General features: G+C 47.7%; 1 protein-coding gene across 4 annotated transcripts in view; it reads right to left on the bottom strand.

Moving 5' to 3' along the window:
* LOC141121751 (uncharacterized) overlaps nt 1–17,436 on the bottom strand; it is a 62,929-nt gene that overhangs the window by 3,734 nt on the left and 41,759 nt on the right. For 2 of the 4 annotated variants that reach the window (XM_073611467.1, XM_073611466.1), the window contains exons 4-7: nt 6,053–6,150; nt 5,736–5,963; nt 5,450–5,656; nt 5,193–5,337 (exon numbers count right to left, since the gene is read on the bottom strand). In XM_073611467.1, coding sequence (XP_073467568.1) covers nt 5,193–5,337; nt 5,450–5,656; nt 5,736–5,963; nt 6,053–6,150 — 678 coding nt within the window. Of the gene's footprint in view, nt 1–5,192; nt 5,338–5,449; nt 5,657–5,735; nt 5,964–6,052; nt 6,151–6,266; nt 6,391–6,476; nt 6,605–7,334; nt 7,441–17,436 lie in introns of those variants that run through there. The other 2 variants (XM_073611469.1, XM_073611468.1) reach the window with 2 other exon arrangements.

Here is a 17,436-nt window from a genome sequence, read left to right as displayed (position 1 = left end):
GCAGAGCGGAGGGTGAGTCCTCAGCAGCAGTGGAAGTAGGTAAGCTGGCAGGGGTGCAGGGCGCAGCCGCATTTTCCATCAGGATCGGTGACATTCAGGAACAGAAGTGACGTTCTGTATCTCTGTCAGCGGCTGAACATCCTGACGCCCATCTTGTTACACCCTACACTCGGTGAGTACTTAATAAAGAAGTATCGGTATTTGGTATCGGTGAGTACTTGATAAGAAGTATCGGTAATCGGTATCGGTGAGTACTTGATAAGAAGTATTGGTAATCGGTAATCGGTGAGTACTTGATAAGAAGTATTGGTAATCAGTATCGGTGAGTACTTGATAAGAAGTATCGGTAATCGTGAGTACTTGATAAGAAGTATTGGTAATCGGTATCGGTGAGTACTTGATAAGAAGTATCGGTAATCGGTGAGTACTTGATAAGAAGTATCGGTAATCGGTGAGTACTTGATAAGAAGTATCGGTAATCGTGAGTACTTGATAAGAAGTATTGGTAATCGGTATCGGTGAGTACTTGATAAGAAGTATCGGTAATCGGTGAGTACTTGATAAGAAGTATCGGTAATCGGTGAGTACTTGATAAGAAGTATCGGTAATCGGTGAGTACTTGATAAGAAGTATCGTAATCGGTGAGTACTTGATAAGAAGTATCGTAATCGGTGAGTATTTGATAAGAAGTATTGGTAATCAGTATCGGTGAGTACTTGATAAGAAGTATCGGTAATCGTGAGTACTTGATAAGAAGTATTGGTAATCGGTATCGATAAGTACTTGATAAGAAGTATCGGTAATCGGTGAGTACTTGATAAGAAGTATCGGTAATCGGTGAGTACTTGATAAGAAGTATCGGTAATCGGTGAGTACTTGATAAGAAGTATCGTAATCGGTGAGTACTTGATAAGAAGTATCGTAATCGGTGAGTATTTGATAAGAAGTATTGGTAATCAGTATCGGTGAGTACTTGATAAGAAGTATCGGTATTGGTGAGTACTTGATAAGAAGTATTGGTAATCGGTGAGTACTTGATAAGAAGTATCGGTATCGGTGAGCACTTGATAAGAAGTATTGGTGATCAGTATCGGTGAGTACTTGATAAGAAGTATTGGTAATCAGTATCGGTGAGTACTTGATAAGAAGTATCAGTATCGGTGAGTACTTGATAAGAAGTATTGGTAATCGGTATCGGTGAGTACTTGATAAGAAGTATCAGTATCGGTGAGTACTTGATAAGAAGTATTGGTAATCGGTATCGGTGAGTACTTGATAAGAAGTATTGGTAATCGGTGAGTACTTGATAAGAAATATCGGTAATTGGTAATCGGTATCGGTGAGTACTTGGTAAGTAATATCTGTATTTGTACTCGGTCTTAAAAAAGTATTATTGAGACAACCCTAAGTACAGCCAGAACCAAGTCATCGCCCAACAGCCATGTGACACTGTGACCGAGCCATACACCACCCGCTGTACTCTGATCATCAGAATGATGAGATGTTACTTGTGTTTGGTGGGGCAGTAAAATCACACAGCTGAGCCGTGTTTTTACTGCCCCCAAACCACTCCGCTTTAACCACGGACCATTTTGCTGGCCAAGGACCAGAGCACTTTTTGCGATTCGGCACTGCTTCGCTTTAACTGACAATTGCGCGGTTGTGCGCCGTGGCCCCGAAACAAAATTGACGTCCTTTTTTCCCCACAAATAGAGCTTTCTTTTGGTGGCATTTGATCACCTCTGTGGTTTTTATTTTTTGCGCTATAAACAAAAATAGAGCGATAATTTTGAAAAAAAACGCATTATATTTTACATTTTGCTATAATAAATTTTCCCAAAACTATATAATTTTTTTCCCTCAGTTTAGGCCGATACGTATTCTTCTACATATTTTTGGTAAATAAAAAAAAAAAAAAAAAAAAAAAAAAAAAATCGCAAAAGCGTTTATTGATTGGTTTGGCAAAAGTTATAGCGTCTATAAATGGGGGATAGTTTTATGGCATTTTTATAACATTTTTTTTTTTTTTTTACTAGTCATGGCGGTGAACTGCGATTTTTATTGTGACTGCGACATTATGGCGGACACATTTGACACATTTTTGGGACCACTGTCATTTATACAGCGATCAGTGTTATACAAATGCACCGATTACTGTGTAAATGACACTGGCAGTGAAGGGGTTAACCACTAGGTGGCTAGGAAGGGGTTAAAGGGGTTGTAAAGGTAAATGTTTTTTTCACCTTAATGCATTAAGGTGAAAAAACTTCGACAATACCGCCGCCCCCAGCCCCCCTGTTTTACCTACCTGATCCCTCAAAAGTCCCACGCTCGCTCCCGACATCCTCTTCACCGCTCAGCCTGGCCGCTGATTGGCTACAGTGGATGGATTGAAAGCAGCGCAGCCATTGGCTCGCGCTGCTGTCAATCACATCCAATAACGCAGTGCTCCGGGTAGGGCGGGGCCGAGTGATACAGCGAGCGGCTATAGCCGCCAGCTGTATCAAGGGGCGGCGCCCGCAAGAACTAACCACCATGCGAGGGAGCTCACATTAAGGTGGTGAGTCCTTGCAGGGAGGAGCTGAAACAGCCGCTGAGGGACCCCAGAAGACCAGGTTCGGGGCCACTCTGTGCAAAACGAGCTGCACAGTGGAGGTAAGTATGACATGTTTGTTATTTAAAAAAAAAAAAAATACCTTTACAACCCCTTTAAGTGTGTCCTAGGGAGTGATTCTACCTGTGGGGGGGGTGGGTGGGCTACACGTGATACATCACTGATCACCGCTCCTGATTACAGGGAGCAGAGATCAGTGACACTGTCACTAGGCAGAACGGGGAGATGCTTGTTTACATTAGCATCTCCCCGTTCTTCCTCTCCGTGAGACGATCGCGGGTATCCCTGCAGACATTGAGACATCACGGATGACAAAACACCGACCTCTGCCCTCTGCCCCATCCAGCTTGGTTGGAAAAGATTTGAATTATTGGAGTGCACTGCGTCGCTTTAACTGATAATTGCGCGGTCGTGCGACGTTGTACACAAATAAAATTGATGTCCTTTATTCCCCACAAATAGAGCTTTCTTTTGGTGGTATTTGATCACATCTTTTTTTTTTTTTTTTTTGCTCTATAAACAAAAAGCGACAATTTTGAAAAAAATATAATTTTTTTTTTACTTTCTGCTATAATACATATCCAAAAAAAAAAAAATGTCTTCATCAGTTTAGGCCGATATGTATCTTCTACATATTTTTAGTAAAAAAATGTTATAAAATTGCAATAGGTGTGTATTGATTGGTTTGCGCAAAAGTTATAACATCTACAAAATAGGGGAAAGATTTATGGAATTTTTTTTTTTCTTTTTACTAGTATCGGGACTGCGACATTGTGGCGGACAGATCGGACACTTTTTTGGGACCACTGACATTTTAAAATATCCACTGATTACTTTATAAATGTCACTGGCAGGGAAGGGGTTAACACTAACGGGGCGATCAAGGGGTTAAGTGTGTTCCCTGTGTATGTTCTAACTGTGGGGGGGGGGGGGGGAGGGGCTATCAGGGACATGACAGAGATCACTGTTTCCGATCACTGGGGACAGAAGATCTCTGTCATGTCATCTGTCAGAACGGGGATCCACCTTGTTTACAAAGGCAGTGCCCCGTTCTGTCTCTGTAATAGGTGATTCCGGGCCGCCGGCAAACATCGAGTTCGCCTGACCCTCGGCACTTCCCCGCAGCCTGCGCCTGCCGCCTTAGAGCTGCTACGGTGATTTGCACAGGAGTGCCGACCCGCCGCCGGCAAGAGGTTAAAGTCAGCTGCAGCATTCTCATGAGCAGGGATGGGCTGAGGCATCTTCAGATCCAAGTCTAATCAAATGTATAACAGGCTGCAGGAGGAGAAAAATCATTGGAAGACAAAGCTGCATTTTTTTTTCTAAGGCAGGTGGGTGGAGTCATTGGGCCCTCTCAGGTGTACGGGGCCCCATGATTTCTAACAACGGCCCTGACTCCGCCCACAGCAGGCAGCTTTGTCTCTGAGGATCCTACAATTTCCCCTCAAGGTAACTAGTAAATGGGTCCTCTGAATCTCCTACCAGTTCATTTCTTTATTCATGGACCTTAGTCAGAGAGTGAGGAAACAACGAGAACTGTCTTTTATAGGAGTGACAGTGATGAAGGGATTATAGGACGAGTGTCCCCTCCCCCTCTATCACTCATTGCCATCTTCCCAACACAAGAAGTACTGCACATCCTTATTTAGTCCATGATTTAGTCATGAATAACAGTGGGGCTGAGCCCCACCAGAGGTCAGAGAGTGAGGATGGGGGGAGAACAACCAAGATGAAGACTGGACTGATCCTGAAGACCACCATCATTGGGTTATTGACTCCTCCCTCATTATCACTTTCTGTTTAAGGTTTCAAAGTTGGAGGATGTTATCACATTATTATCAACATGTAAAAGTCTGTGCTCCAATCAAATCATCAGATATAAAATGTCCAGCTGGTAGAAATGGGTGCAAAAGAAGTCAGGACTATGTAATGTACAACTTATTATATAAGATACAACAGATAGGATTTTATAGTATCAGAATGATTTACTGTACAGTATATAGTGCAGGGGTCAGGAGTATATAATGTACAATATAAATTATACAGTGTAAGGGTCAGGACTCATAATATTGGTATTCAGTAATAGTGGAAGATTAAATGTTTACATGAGACAAGTTGCAGAGGTCCCACACCGCTGCCTCCCATCTCCTGAGACTGCACTCAGTGACTTGGGTCTGAGACTATACAGACATATCCCTCCATCCGGCACAGCCAGCAAACAGAACAAGTAATCCTGAGAGAGTTGTTCTGTCAGACATCTTGCCATACCCAGGTATGGGGCAGAAGACCCAAAACACATACCCCAGGTGCCTAGATCTAGTAACGCCTATGGTGAAAATGAACATTTTCCTGCCAGCTGAACCCCAGAATCTCCATAAATCCAATCTAGATACATAAATTGTGTCTACAGCACAGAGAAGGAAGATTATCCAAGAGATATACAGGAATACAGGACGGGGAACACAGCTCAGGAAAGTGACCAGGGGATTACAGGCTGATATCACCCAGTCCCCGCCCTACTCTGGACCAATCAGTGAGCAGTATGGGTGGAGGGATGTATTTAGTGTTAATGACCCACCTGTGCTGATCTCTGTAGGAGTGTCCTCCTCTGTAAATGTCCCCGTTATTCCATCCTCCTCCATAGACTGCTGATCATCCCTCACATACATCTCTTCTTCTTCTTCTGCTTTAACCTCAAATTCTATATCGATTGGATCTCCACTCTAAATCAAGAGAAGGAGAGAGAATATCATCTGTAAGATATAAGCTTTATTATTGTGACATCACATAAAAATCCACACATTGTCTGTGTTTTATATCCTCCGTCCCACCAACCTTGTAACAGTGAGGGATGGTGTGATCTTCCTGTGTAGAATCCCGGGAATACAGAGGATGGGGACATCTCTCTGGTGGGTTCCTGATATTTGGTGGCTCCATCATATCCTTGTGTCCTTCTGAAAACTCCTCCATCACTCCATACTCCTCATCCTCCTCTTTATACTCTTCTTTAACATCAATATTATCATCCCCGAGGTTTCCACTCTGAATATATAATAAAACATTCATTGTAACAAACATGCTGTGTATAAATCAGAACTACTAATAATTGTCACTCATCTACCTGATGATGGTGAGGGTTGGTGTGATCTTCCTGTGTGGAATCCCGGGAATACAGAGGACGGGGACATCTCTCTGGTGGGTTTCTGTAGCTGGATGACTCCACCATGGTGTCCTGGTACAGATCTTTGTGTTCTTTTAGAGACTCTGACTCCTTCATCACACCATCCTCATCATCCTCCTCTTTTATCTCTTCTTTTACTTCAACTTTAGACAATCTCAGGTTTCCACCCTGAATATATAATAAAAATGACATCAATGGTAACAATGCAGATAATGTACAAATCCTAATGATACTATCAGTGATTGTTCCTCATCTACCTGATGGTGGTGAGGGATGGTGTGACCTTCCTGTGTGGAATCCCAGGAATACAGAGGATGGGGACATCTCTCTGGTGGGTTCCCATTACTGGATCCATCTGTAGGAAACACACACACTGACTGAATACATTGTTTCTATGTGTTTATCAGATGATGGGGGATCTAGGTGGATCCTCCGTACTGCTCTCTCCTTTACAATAAAGTCTCCTCTTACCCGGTGATGTGAGGGGCGGCCGATTGTCCATCATGACGTCCTTGTAGAGATCCTTGTGTCCTTCTAAATACTCCCACTCCTCCATGGAGAAATAGACAGTGACATCCTGACACCTTATAGGAACCTGACACACACAATGATACAGTCACCATCCAGACACATCCCTTGTCTGTTACTGGATAATGTCCCAGAATTCCAAGCACCGCTCACCTCTCCTCCATGATCTCTCTCGTGACTTCTAGAATCTTCTTTGTATTTCTCTATTCTATCAGGGAGGGAGGTGGAGGCAATGTGATGGTCATATGATCTCCAGACTTCACAGGAGGAAAACTCTAGAGCTGAACACAAATAGTAAAATCAAATAATATTCTCAGAATCCTCCTCACCTCACCATTCAGTTTTCCATTTTATTTAAAGCCCCACTTCAGTCTGAGGTTTTGGTTGCAGCCAATAGCTTCATCACTGATCTTTGTATTCTGAGAGCGGAGGAGCGCCCCCCATTGTCAGAATACAATAGTGCAGCGGGGAGGATTCCCCCATCCCCCTCCAATATGCGGATGGGGGAATTGGTTCAGCTTTTTAACTCAGCCCTAGGGTTGCCACCTCATCCATTTAAACCCGAACACATATGAATTACACGGGTTCTGAGGCTAATATAATGCAGATAAGGCACCAAGTGAGTTTAATTACCACCTTAATCAGCCACAGAACCTGTGTAATTATTATGTGTTCGGGTTTAAAGGGATGAGGTGGCAACTAAGGATGAGCTCCGGCGTGTTCGCACAGCCCAGCCAGGAAGTCGGCACTGCGGAGCGATAATCTCAGGCAGTGAGATATTTCTCGATCTCTGCAGCTGCACATCGGGACAATGTCTCACTGCCTGTGATTAACGCTCCGCAGTGCCGACTTCCTGGCTGGGCTGTGCGAACACGCCGGAGCTCATCCTTAGTGGCAACCCTACTCAGCCCACTGGATGAACGATAAAACTGAACCATGTATGACCAGCTTTGGAAGCAAGATATATTAATCATCAGCTGATCCCCCTGAAGGGGTTAATCTACATATTACCTCCTCTGCCTCCAGATCCTACATTGTCTTCTCTCTACGTCTTACCAAATGGAATGTCCTGTCTGTATCTGACATCACTTCCTGTCTGTATTCCATAGAGACTTCCTATCTGGGTAGAGGTGAGATCACCACCTTGTGGAGATCAGAGAAACTGCATCCCAGAGAATCATCTCATAGTGTGAACACGTCCTTGTGCTGTGTGTGTATGTACTGTATATCCTTCCCCTTTCTCTCCTCCCTGAGTGTGTATGAAGAGGCGGAGCTCTGAGTGTGTATGAAGAGGCGGAGCTCTGAGTGAGTATGAAGAGGCGGAGCTCTGAGTGAGTATGAAGAGGCGGAGCTCTGAGTGAGTATGAAGAGGCGGAGCTCTAAATGTGTATGAAGAGGAGGAGCTCTAAGTGTGTATGAAAAGGCGGACCTCTGAGTGTGTATGAAGAGGCGGAGCTCTGAGTGTGTATGAAGAGGCGGAGCTCTGAGTGTGTATGAAGAGGCGGAGCTCTGAGTGTGTATGAAGGGGCGGAGCTCTGAGTGTGTATGAAGAGGCGGAGCTCTGAGTGTGTATGAAGAGGCGGAGCTCTGAGTGTGTATGAAGGGGCGGAGCTCTGAGTGTGTATGAAGAGGCGGAGCTCTGAGTGTGTATGAAGAGGCGGAGCTCTGAGTGTGTATGAAGGGGCGGAGCTCTGAGTGTATATGAAGAGGCGGAGCTCTGAGTGTGTATGAAGAGGCGGAGCTCTGAGTGTGTATGAAGGGGCGGAGCCCTGAGTGTGTATGAAGAGGTGGAGCTCTGAGTGTGTATGAAGAGGAGGAGTTCTGAGTGTGTATGAAGAGGCAGAGCACTGAGTGTGTATGAAGAGGCGGAGCTCTGAGTGTGTATGAAGAGGCGGAGCCCTGAGTGTGTATGAAGAGGAGGAGCCCTGAGTGTGTATGAAGAGGCGGAGCTCTGAGTGAGTATGAAGAGGTGGAGCTCTGAGTGTGTATGAAGAGGTGGAGCTCTGAGTGAGTATGAAGAGGTGGAGCTCTGCGTGTGTATGAAGGGGCGGAGCTCTGAGTGTATATGAAGAGGTCGGAGCTCTGAGTGTGTATGAGGGGGCGGAGCTCTGAGTGTGTATGAAGGGGCGGAGCTCTGAGTGTGTATGAAGAGGCGGAGCTCTGAGTGTGTATGAAGAGGCGGAGCTCTGAGTGTGTATGAAGGGGCGGAGCTCTGAGTGTATATGAAGAGGCGGAGCTCTGAGTGTGTATGAAGAGGCAGAGCACTGAGTGTGTATGAAGAGGAGGAGCTCTAAGTGTGTATGAAGAGGCGGAGCTCTGAGTGTGTATGAAGAGGCGGAGCTCTGAGTGTGTATGAAGAGGAGGAGCTCTGAGTTTGTATGAAGAGGCGGAGCTCTGAGTGTGTATGAAGGGGCGGAGCTCTGAGTGTGTATGAAGGGGCGGAGCTCTGAGTGTGTATGAAGAGGAGGAGCTCTGACTGTGTATGAAGAGGCGGAGCTATACATGTGTGTATGAAGAGGCGGAGTTCTGAGTGTGTATGAAGAGGCGGAGCTCTGAGTGTGTATGAAGAGTCAGAGCTCTGAGTGTGTATGAAGAGGTGGAGCTCTGAGTGTGTATGAAGGGGCGGAGCTCTGAGTGTGTATGAAGAGGCGGAGCTCTGAGTGTGTATGAAGAGGCGGAGCTCTGAGTGTGTATGAAGAGGCGGAGCTCTGAGTGTGTATGAAGAGGCGGAGCTCTGAGTGTGTATGAAGGGGCGGAGCTCTGAGTGTGTATGAAGAGGCGGAGCTCTGAGTGTGTATGAAGAGGCGGAGCTCCTGAGAGTGTATGAAGAGGCGGAGCTCCTGAGATTGTATGAAGAGGCGGAGCGGCGGAGCTCTGAGTGTGTATGAAGAGGCGGAGCTCTGAGTGTGTATGAAGGTGGCGGAGCTCTGAGTGTGTATGAAGAGTAGGAGCCCTGAGTGTGTATGAAGAGGCGGAGCTTTGGGTGTGTATGAAGAGGAGGAGCTCTGAGTGTGTATGAAGAGGCGGAGCTCTAAATGTGTGTATGAAGAGGCAGAGCTCTGAGTGTGTATGAAGAGGCAGAGTTCTGAGTGTGTATGAAGAGGCAAAGCCCTGAGTGTGTATGAAGAGGCGGAACACTGAGTGTGTATGAAGAGGAGAAGCTCTAAGTGTGTATGAAAAGGCGGAGCTCTGAGTGTGTATGAAGAGGCAGAGCTCCTGAGTGTGTATGAAGGGGCGGAGCTCTGAGTGTGTATGAAGAGGAGGAGCTCTGAGTGTGTATGAAGAGGCGGAGCTTTGGGTGTGTATGAAGAGGAGGAGCTCTGAGTGTGTATGAAGAGGCAGAGCTCTAAATGTGTGTATGAAGAGGCGGAGCTCCGAGTGTGTATGAAGAGGCTGAGTTCTGAGTGTGTATGAAGAGGCGGAACTCTGAGTGTGTATGAAGAGGCGGAGCTCCTGAGTGTGTATGAAGAGGTGGAGCTCTGAGTGTGTATGAAGAGGTGGAGCTCCTGAGTGTGTATGAAGAGGTGGAGCTCTGAGTGTGTATGAAGAGGTGGAGCTCTGAGTGAGTATGAAGGTGGCGGAGCTCTGAGTGTGTATGAAAAGGAGGAGCTCTGAGTGTGTATGAAGAGGCGGAGCTCTAAATGTGTGTATGAAGAGGCGGAGCTCTGAGTGTGTATGAAGAGGCTTAGCCCTGAGTGTGTATGAGGAGGCGGAGCTCTGAGTGTGTATGAAGAGGGAAAGCCCTGAGTGTGTATGAAGAGGCTGAACACTGAGTGTGTATGAAAAGGCGGAGCTTTGAGTGTGTATGAAGAGGCGGAGCTCCTGAGTGTGTATAAAGAGGCGGAGCTCTGAGTGTGTATGAAGAGGCGGAGCCCTGAGTGTGTATGAAGAGGCGGAGCTCTGAGTGTGTATGAAGAGGCGGAGCTCTGAGTGTGTATGAAGAGGCGGAGCTCTGAGTGTGTATGAAGAGGCGGAGCTCTGAGTGTGTATGAAGAGTAGGAGCCCTGAGTGTGTATGAAGAGGAGGAGCTCTGAGTGTGTATGAAGAGGCGGAGCTCTAAATGTGTGTATGAAGAGGCGGAGCTCTGAGTGTGTATGAAGAGGCGGAGTTCTGAGTGTGTATGAAGAGGCGGAGCTCTAAATGTGTATGAAGAGGCTTAGCTCTGAGTGTGTATGAGGAGGCGGAGCTCTGAGTGTGTATGAAGAGGCAAAGCCCTGAGTGTGTATGAAGAGGCGGAACACTGAGTGTGTATGAAGAGGAGGAGCTCTAAGTGTGTATGAAAAGGCGGAGCTCTGAGTGTGTATGAAGAGGCAGAGCTCCTGAGTGTGTATGAAGGGGCGGAGCTCTGAGTGTGTATGAAGAGGAGGAGCTCTGAGTGTGTATGAAGAGGCAGAGCTCTGAGTGTGTATGAAGAGGAGGAGCTCTGAGTGTGTATGAAGAGGCGAGCTCTGAGTGTGTATGAAGAGGAGGAGCCCTGAGTGTGTATGAAGAGGCAGAGCTTTGGGTGTGTATGAAGAGGAGGAGCTCTGAGTGTGTATGAAGAGGCGGAGCTCTAAATGTGTGTATGAAGAGGCAGAGCTCTGAGTGTGTATGAAGAGGCTTAGCCCTGAGTGTGTATGAGGAGGCGGAGCTCTGAGTGTGTATGAAGAGGGAAAGCCCTGAGTGTGTATGAAGAGGCTGAACACTGAGTGTGTATGAAGAGGAGGAGCTCTGAGTGTGTATGAAGAAGAGGAGCTCTAAGTGTGTATGAAAAGGTGGAGCTCTGAGTGTGTATGAAGGGGCGGAGCTCTGAGTGTGTATGAAGAGGAGGAGCTCTGAGTGTGTATGAAGAGGCGGAGCTCTGAGTGTGTATGAAGAGGAGGAGCTCTGAGTGTTTTTGAAGAGGCGGAGCTCTGAGTGTGTATGAAGAGGAGGAGCCCTGAGTGTGTATGAAGAGGCAGAGCTTTGGGTGTGTATGAAGAGGAGGAGCTCTGAGTGTGTATGAAGAGGCGGAGCTCTAAATGTGTGTATGAAGAGGCTGAGCTCTGAGTGTGTATGAAGAGGCGGAGTCCTGAGTGTGTATGAAGAGGCGGAACTCTGAGTGTGTATGAAGAGTCGGAGCTCTGAGTGTGTATGAAGAGGCAGAGCTCCTGAGTGTGTATGAAGAGGCGGAGCTCTGAGTGTGTATGAAGAGGAGGAGCTCTGAGTGTGTATGAAGAGGCGGAGTCCTGAGTGTGTATGAAGAGGCGGAACTCTGAGTGTGTATGAAGAGTCGGAGCTCTGAGTGTGTATGAAGAGGCGGAGCTCTGAGTGCGAATAAAGAGGCGGAGCTCTGAGTGTGTATGAAGAGGCGGAGCTCTGAGTGTGTATGAAGAGGCGGAGCTCTGAGTGTGTATGAAGAGGCGGAGCTCTGAGTGTGTATGAAGAGGCGGAGCCCTAAGTGTGTATGAAGAGGCGGAGCTCTGAGTGTGTATGAAGCAGTGTTGCCAATCCCCCGAAGTGAAATTTACTGGCAGAACGTCAAAATTTACAAACGGTGCCAATTTTTTGCTGACCAAAAAAAAAACATGAAATTTACTGGCAGATCCACATTTTTTACTGGCACTGCAAAAAAGTACATAAAATTACTGTTTTTAGTGCTAAACATTGCAAATATTAATATTTGAACTATAAACACATAGCTAGTGCTATTAGCAATGTGTTTAAGTTAAACAAAAGTCAAAAAAACATATTTCTCAATTCACATGATGGTCAGGTTACTATAACCCAGCCAGCAGAGAGTTCTCCCTTACATCAGAGTCTGCAGGATGGTGACCAGAGACCACCTTCCGCAGAGTGAACAGTGGCGTCACTAGGGTTGGTGTCACCCGGTGCCGAAAAAATTGGTGTCACCCCCTCCTCCACCAACTACCTCAGTACAGACCCCCCCCCACTAACTACAGACCCCACTCCATCAATATAGCCCCCCTCCCTCAGTACAGACCCCCTTCCATTAATATAGACTCCCGCTCAGTGCAGACCCCCTTTCCTCAGTATAGACCCCCCACTAAGTACTGACCCCCTCCCTTATTGCAGACCCCCCATCAGTTCAGACACCCTCCCTCAGTGCAGAGTCTGCAGACCCCCCTCCATCAGTATCAACCTCCCACCTCAGTGCAGACCCCCCATCAGTACATACTCCCCCCTCAGTGCTGACCCCCATCAGTATGGAATCCCCCTCTCAGTGTAGACCCCTGCCCATTAGTATAGAATCCCCCCTCAGTGCAGAGCCCCCATTAGTATAGAATCCCCCCTCAGTGCAGAGCCCCCATTAGTATAGAATCCCCCCCTCAGTGCAGAGCCCCCCATTAGTATAGAATCCCCCCCTCAGTGCAGAGCCCCCCATTAGTATAGAATCCCCCCTCAGGGCAGAGCCCCCATTAGTATAGACATCCCCCTCAGGGCAGAGCCCCCATTAGTATAGACACCCCCCCTCAGTGCAGAGCCCCCATTAGTATAGACACCCCCCCAGTGCAGAGCCCCCATTAGTATAGACACCCCCCCTCAGTGCAGAGCCCCCATTAGTATAGACACCCCCCTCAATGCAGAGCCCCCATTAGTATAGACACCCCCCTCAATGCAGAGCCCCCATTAGTATAGACACACCCTCAGTGCAGACCCCCATTAGTATAGACACCCCCTCAGTGCAGAGCCCCCCATTAGTATAGACACCCCCCTCAGTGCAGAGCCCCCATTAGTATAGACACCCCCCTCAGTGCAGAGCCCCCATTAGTATAGACACCCCCCTCAGTGCAGAGCCCCCATTAGTATAGACACCCCCCCTCAGTGCAGAGCCCCCATTAGTACAGACACCCCCCTCAGTGCAGAGCCCCCATTAGCATAGACACCCCCCCTCAGTGCAGAGCCCCCATTAGCATAGACACCCCCCCTCAGTGCAGAGCCCCTTATTAGTATAGACATCCCCCCTCAGTGCAGAGCCCCCATTAGTATAGACATCCCCCTCAGTGCAGAGCCCCCATTAGCATAGCCACCCCCCCTCAGTGCAGAGCCCCCCATTAGTATAGAATCCCCCTTCAGTGCAGAGCCCCCATTAGTATAGACATCCCCCTCAGTGCAGAGCCCCCATTAGCATAGACACCCCCCCTCAGTGCAGAGCCCCCCCATTAGCATAGACACCCCCCCTCAGTGCAGAGCCCCTATTAGCATAGACACCCCCTGCACCCACACATACATAAAGTTTACAGACCTCAGAACAGCGCGGATGATACACACAGCCGTGTGTGTCCCTCGGGCTCCCCCTCCTCTTGTGGAAATGTAAACAGAGAGGAGGGGGAGGCGGCTTCAGTTCGCTGCGCTGAGGGACACAGCGCAAGTCCGGACGGAGGAGCAGATCAGGGCAGGGGGCAGTGTAAGCGGTGCGTGCCGCTACCTACGGGTGTCACCCCTCTGGCGGGTGTCACCCGGTGCGGCCCGCACCCCCCGCACCCACCTAACAACGCCACTGAGAGTGAATACACTAAGGTAAGGGGGGAATTACTAATATAGGGGGGAACCTTTATATCAGTACCCCCTTACATTATTGTATTCACTCCCGCCTTACATCAGTGACCCCCCCCCCAGACTGGCCTGGCGGCGCTGTTGCTGACCTCCTCTCAGGTGCACCCAGCAGGGCTCAGTCAGATGGCTCTAGCTTGGCGGCTATTCTATAGTCTCCTTTCCACAGTCCACACGTGTCTGTCTCTTCCCGTAACCCCCAACCCGGCAGCGCTCCCACTCTTGAATCCTTTCTAGGATCCCCTCAGAGACTGCAGATGTGATAAGAGACAAGAGATGGTCAGAGACTGCGGACATACTACAGGAGAAGGACAGAGGCTGCGGACATGCTACAGGAGGTGGACAGAGGCTGCGGGTATACTACAGGAGGTGGACAGAGGCTGCGGGCATACTACAGGAGGTGGACAGAGGCTGCGGACATACTACAAGAGGTGGACAGAGGCTGCGGACATACTACAAGAGGTGGACAGAGGCTGCGGACATACTACAAGAGGTGGACAGAGGCTGCGGACATACTACAAGAGGTGGACAGAGGCCGCGGGCATACTACAAGAGGTGGACAGAGGCTGCGGACATACTACAAGAGGTGGACAGAGGCTGCAGACATACTACAGGAGGTGGACAGAGGCTGCGGACATACTACAAGAGGTGGACAGAGGCTGCGGACATACTACAAGAGGTGGACAGAGGCTGCGGACATACCTCAAGAGGTGGACAGAGGCTGCAGACATACTACAAGAGGTGGACAGAGGCTGCGGACATACTACAGGAGGTGGACAGAGGCTGCGGACATACTACAAGAGGTGGACAGAGGCTGCGGACATACTACAAGAGGTGGACAGAGGCTGCGGGCATACTACAGGAGGTGGACAGAGGCTGCGGACATACTACAAGAGGTGGACAGAGGCTGCGGGCATACTACAGGAGGTGGACAGAGGCTGCGGACATACTACAAGAGGTGGACAGAGGCTGTGGACATGATACAGGAGGTGGACAGAGGCTGCGGACATACTACAAGAGGTGGACAGAGGCTGCGGACATACTACAAGAGGTGGACAGAGGCTGCGGGCATACTACAGGAGGTGGACAGAGGCTGCGGATATACTACAAGAGGTGGACAGAGGCTGCGGACATACTACAAGAGGTGGACAGAGGCTGCGGGCATATTACAAGAGGTGGACAGAGGCTGCGGACATACTACAGGAGGTGGACAGAGGCTGCGGACATACTACAAGAGGTGGACAGAGACTGCGGACATGATACAGGAGGTGGACAAAGACTGCAGACATGATACATCCTCACAGCAGCCTCCTCCCCTGTCCACCATCATATTACTTCTCCAGTCCACATCAGATTCATCTGTTGCTGTGTCCTCCTCCTGTACCCCTTTCACCTCTGCCCTGACCTGTGGAGAGGTGAAAGGGGCACAGGATGAGGACACAGCACACTGATGAATCTGATTTGGACTGGAGAAGTAATATGATGGTGAATAGAGCACATTAGTCTCTGTCTCCTGCATATGCCATGCAGCCAGGGACAGAGACTGATGTGCTCTATTCACCATCATACTCCCAGCTCCAGTCCCAGTAATGTCCTCCTTTTACTATGAAGATCCCCCCACAGCTTCACTCTCCGTACCTCCACCTGGTGCCTGGGTGTGCAGCCAGCCAAGTCATGCACTGCATGATAGGACAGAGTCGCCTGGCTCAGCTGTCAGCTTGCTGCCGTGCTCGATCGATTCGAGCGCGTACGAGCTTTCCCGAGCCCGGCCAGCTTCGGAACGGCGCATGCGCAGTTGCGTGGCCGGCTCATGGCCATCATTTTTACGGGCACCGGTGCCGGTAACGGGCATTCACGGGCACCCCGAAAAGCGGGTTAAATTTACGGGCTGCACCAATTTATATTGGTGACATAATTGCCCAGATCTGGGGATCAGGAGCCATTTCCACCCTTTACTCTCAGCTGGGGTTCTCTGTATCCATATAACAGATGTTCTACATGACTAAATCTGCCATCAATTTTACTGCAAAATTAAAGGGGCCAAAATGTCTCCCCCCCGAGCAGTAATATATTTCTATCACCCTTGGTGGGAGTGGAGATGACCCCATCTATAAGGATATACAGTACATACACACACAGCACAATGCCATGTTCACACTACCAGAGAGATGTCCCCGTCCTCTGTATTCCCGGGATTCCACACAGGAAGATCACACCATCCCTCACCATCATCAGGTAGATGAGGAACAATCACTGATAGTATCATTAGGATCTGTACATTATCTGCATTGTTAAATTTTATGTAATTTTTATTATATATTCAGAGTGGAAACCTGAGAGATTCCAGAGTTGAGGTTAAAGAAGTGATAAAAGAGGAGGATGGAGTGATGGAGGAGTCAGAGTTTCTAAAAGAACACAAAGATCTGTACCAGGACACCATGGTGGAGTCATCCAGCTACAGAAACCCACCAGAGAGATGTCTCTGTCCTCTGTATTCCTCGGATTCCACACAGGAAGATCACACCATCCCTCACCATCATCAGGTAGATTTTTGACAATTATTGGTAGTTCTGATTTATACACAGCATGTTTGTTGCAATGAATGTTTTATTATATACTTAGAGTGAAAACCTCAGGGATTATAATATTGTTGTTAAAGAAGAGTATAAAGAGGAGTATGGAGGAGTTTTCAGAAGGACACAAGGATATGATGGAGCCACCTAATACCAGGAACCCACCAGAGAGATGTCCCCATCCAAAAAGGATATGGGGGAACTGGAGAAAGTGCAGAGAGGGGCAACCAAACTGATAGGAGGCATGGAGGAGCTCAGCCATGAGGAAAGATTAGAGGAACTGAATGTATTCACTCTTGAGAAGAGGAGAATAAGGGGGGATATGATCAACATGTTCAAATATATAAGTCCATATAGTGAACTTGGTGTTGAGTTATTCACTTTACGGTCAACACAGAGGACAGGGGGCACTCTTTACGTCTAGAGGAAAAGAGATTTCATATCTAAATATAGAAAGGTTTCTTCACAGTAAGAGCTGTGAAAATGTGATATAGACTCCCTCCAGAGATGGTTCTGGCCAGCTCAGTAGATTGCTTTAAGAAAGGCCTGGATACTTTCCTAAATGTACATAATATAACTGGGTACTGACATTTATAAGTAAAGTTGATCCAGGGAAAATCCGATTGCCTCTCTGGGTGTCAGGATGGAATTTTTTCCCATGCTGTAGCAAATTAAATCCATGCTCTACTGGGGTTATTTGCCTTCCTCTGGATCAACTGTGGGTATAGAATTGGTTATATGGGATTGTATAGTATTTATTTATTTATTTATTTATTTATTTATTTATTTTATGGTTGAACTAGATAGAATTGTGTCTTTTTTCAACCCGACTAAGTATGTAACTCTGTATTCCCAGGATTCCACACAGGAAGATCACACAATCCCTCACTGTTACAAGATTGGTAGGCTGGAGCATCTAGAACATGAACTTGCGTAGATTTTTTATGTGATGTCACAATAATAAAGCTTATATCTTACAGATGATATTCTCTCTCATTTTCTTGATT

Source organism: Aquarana catesbeiana, unplaced genomic scaffold (genome assembly GCF_042186555.1).
Source record: "Aquarana catesbeiana isolate 2022-GZ unplaced genomic scaffold, ASM4218655v1 unanchor229, whole genome shotgun sequence".
Taxonomy (NCBI): Eukaryota; Metazoa; Chordata; class Amphibia; order Anura; family Ranidae; genus Aquarana; species Aquarana catesbeiana.
This window is presented reverse-complemented; position numbering and strand designations above follow the sequence as displayed.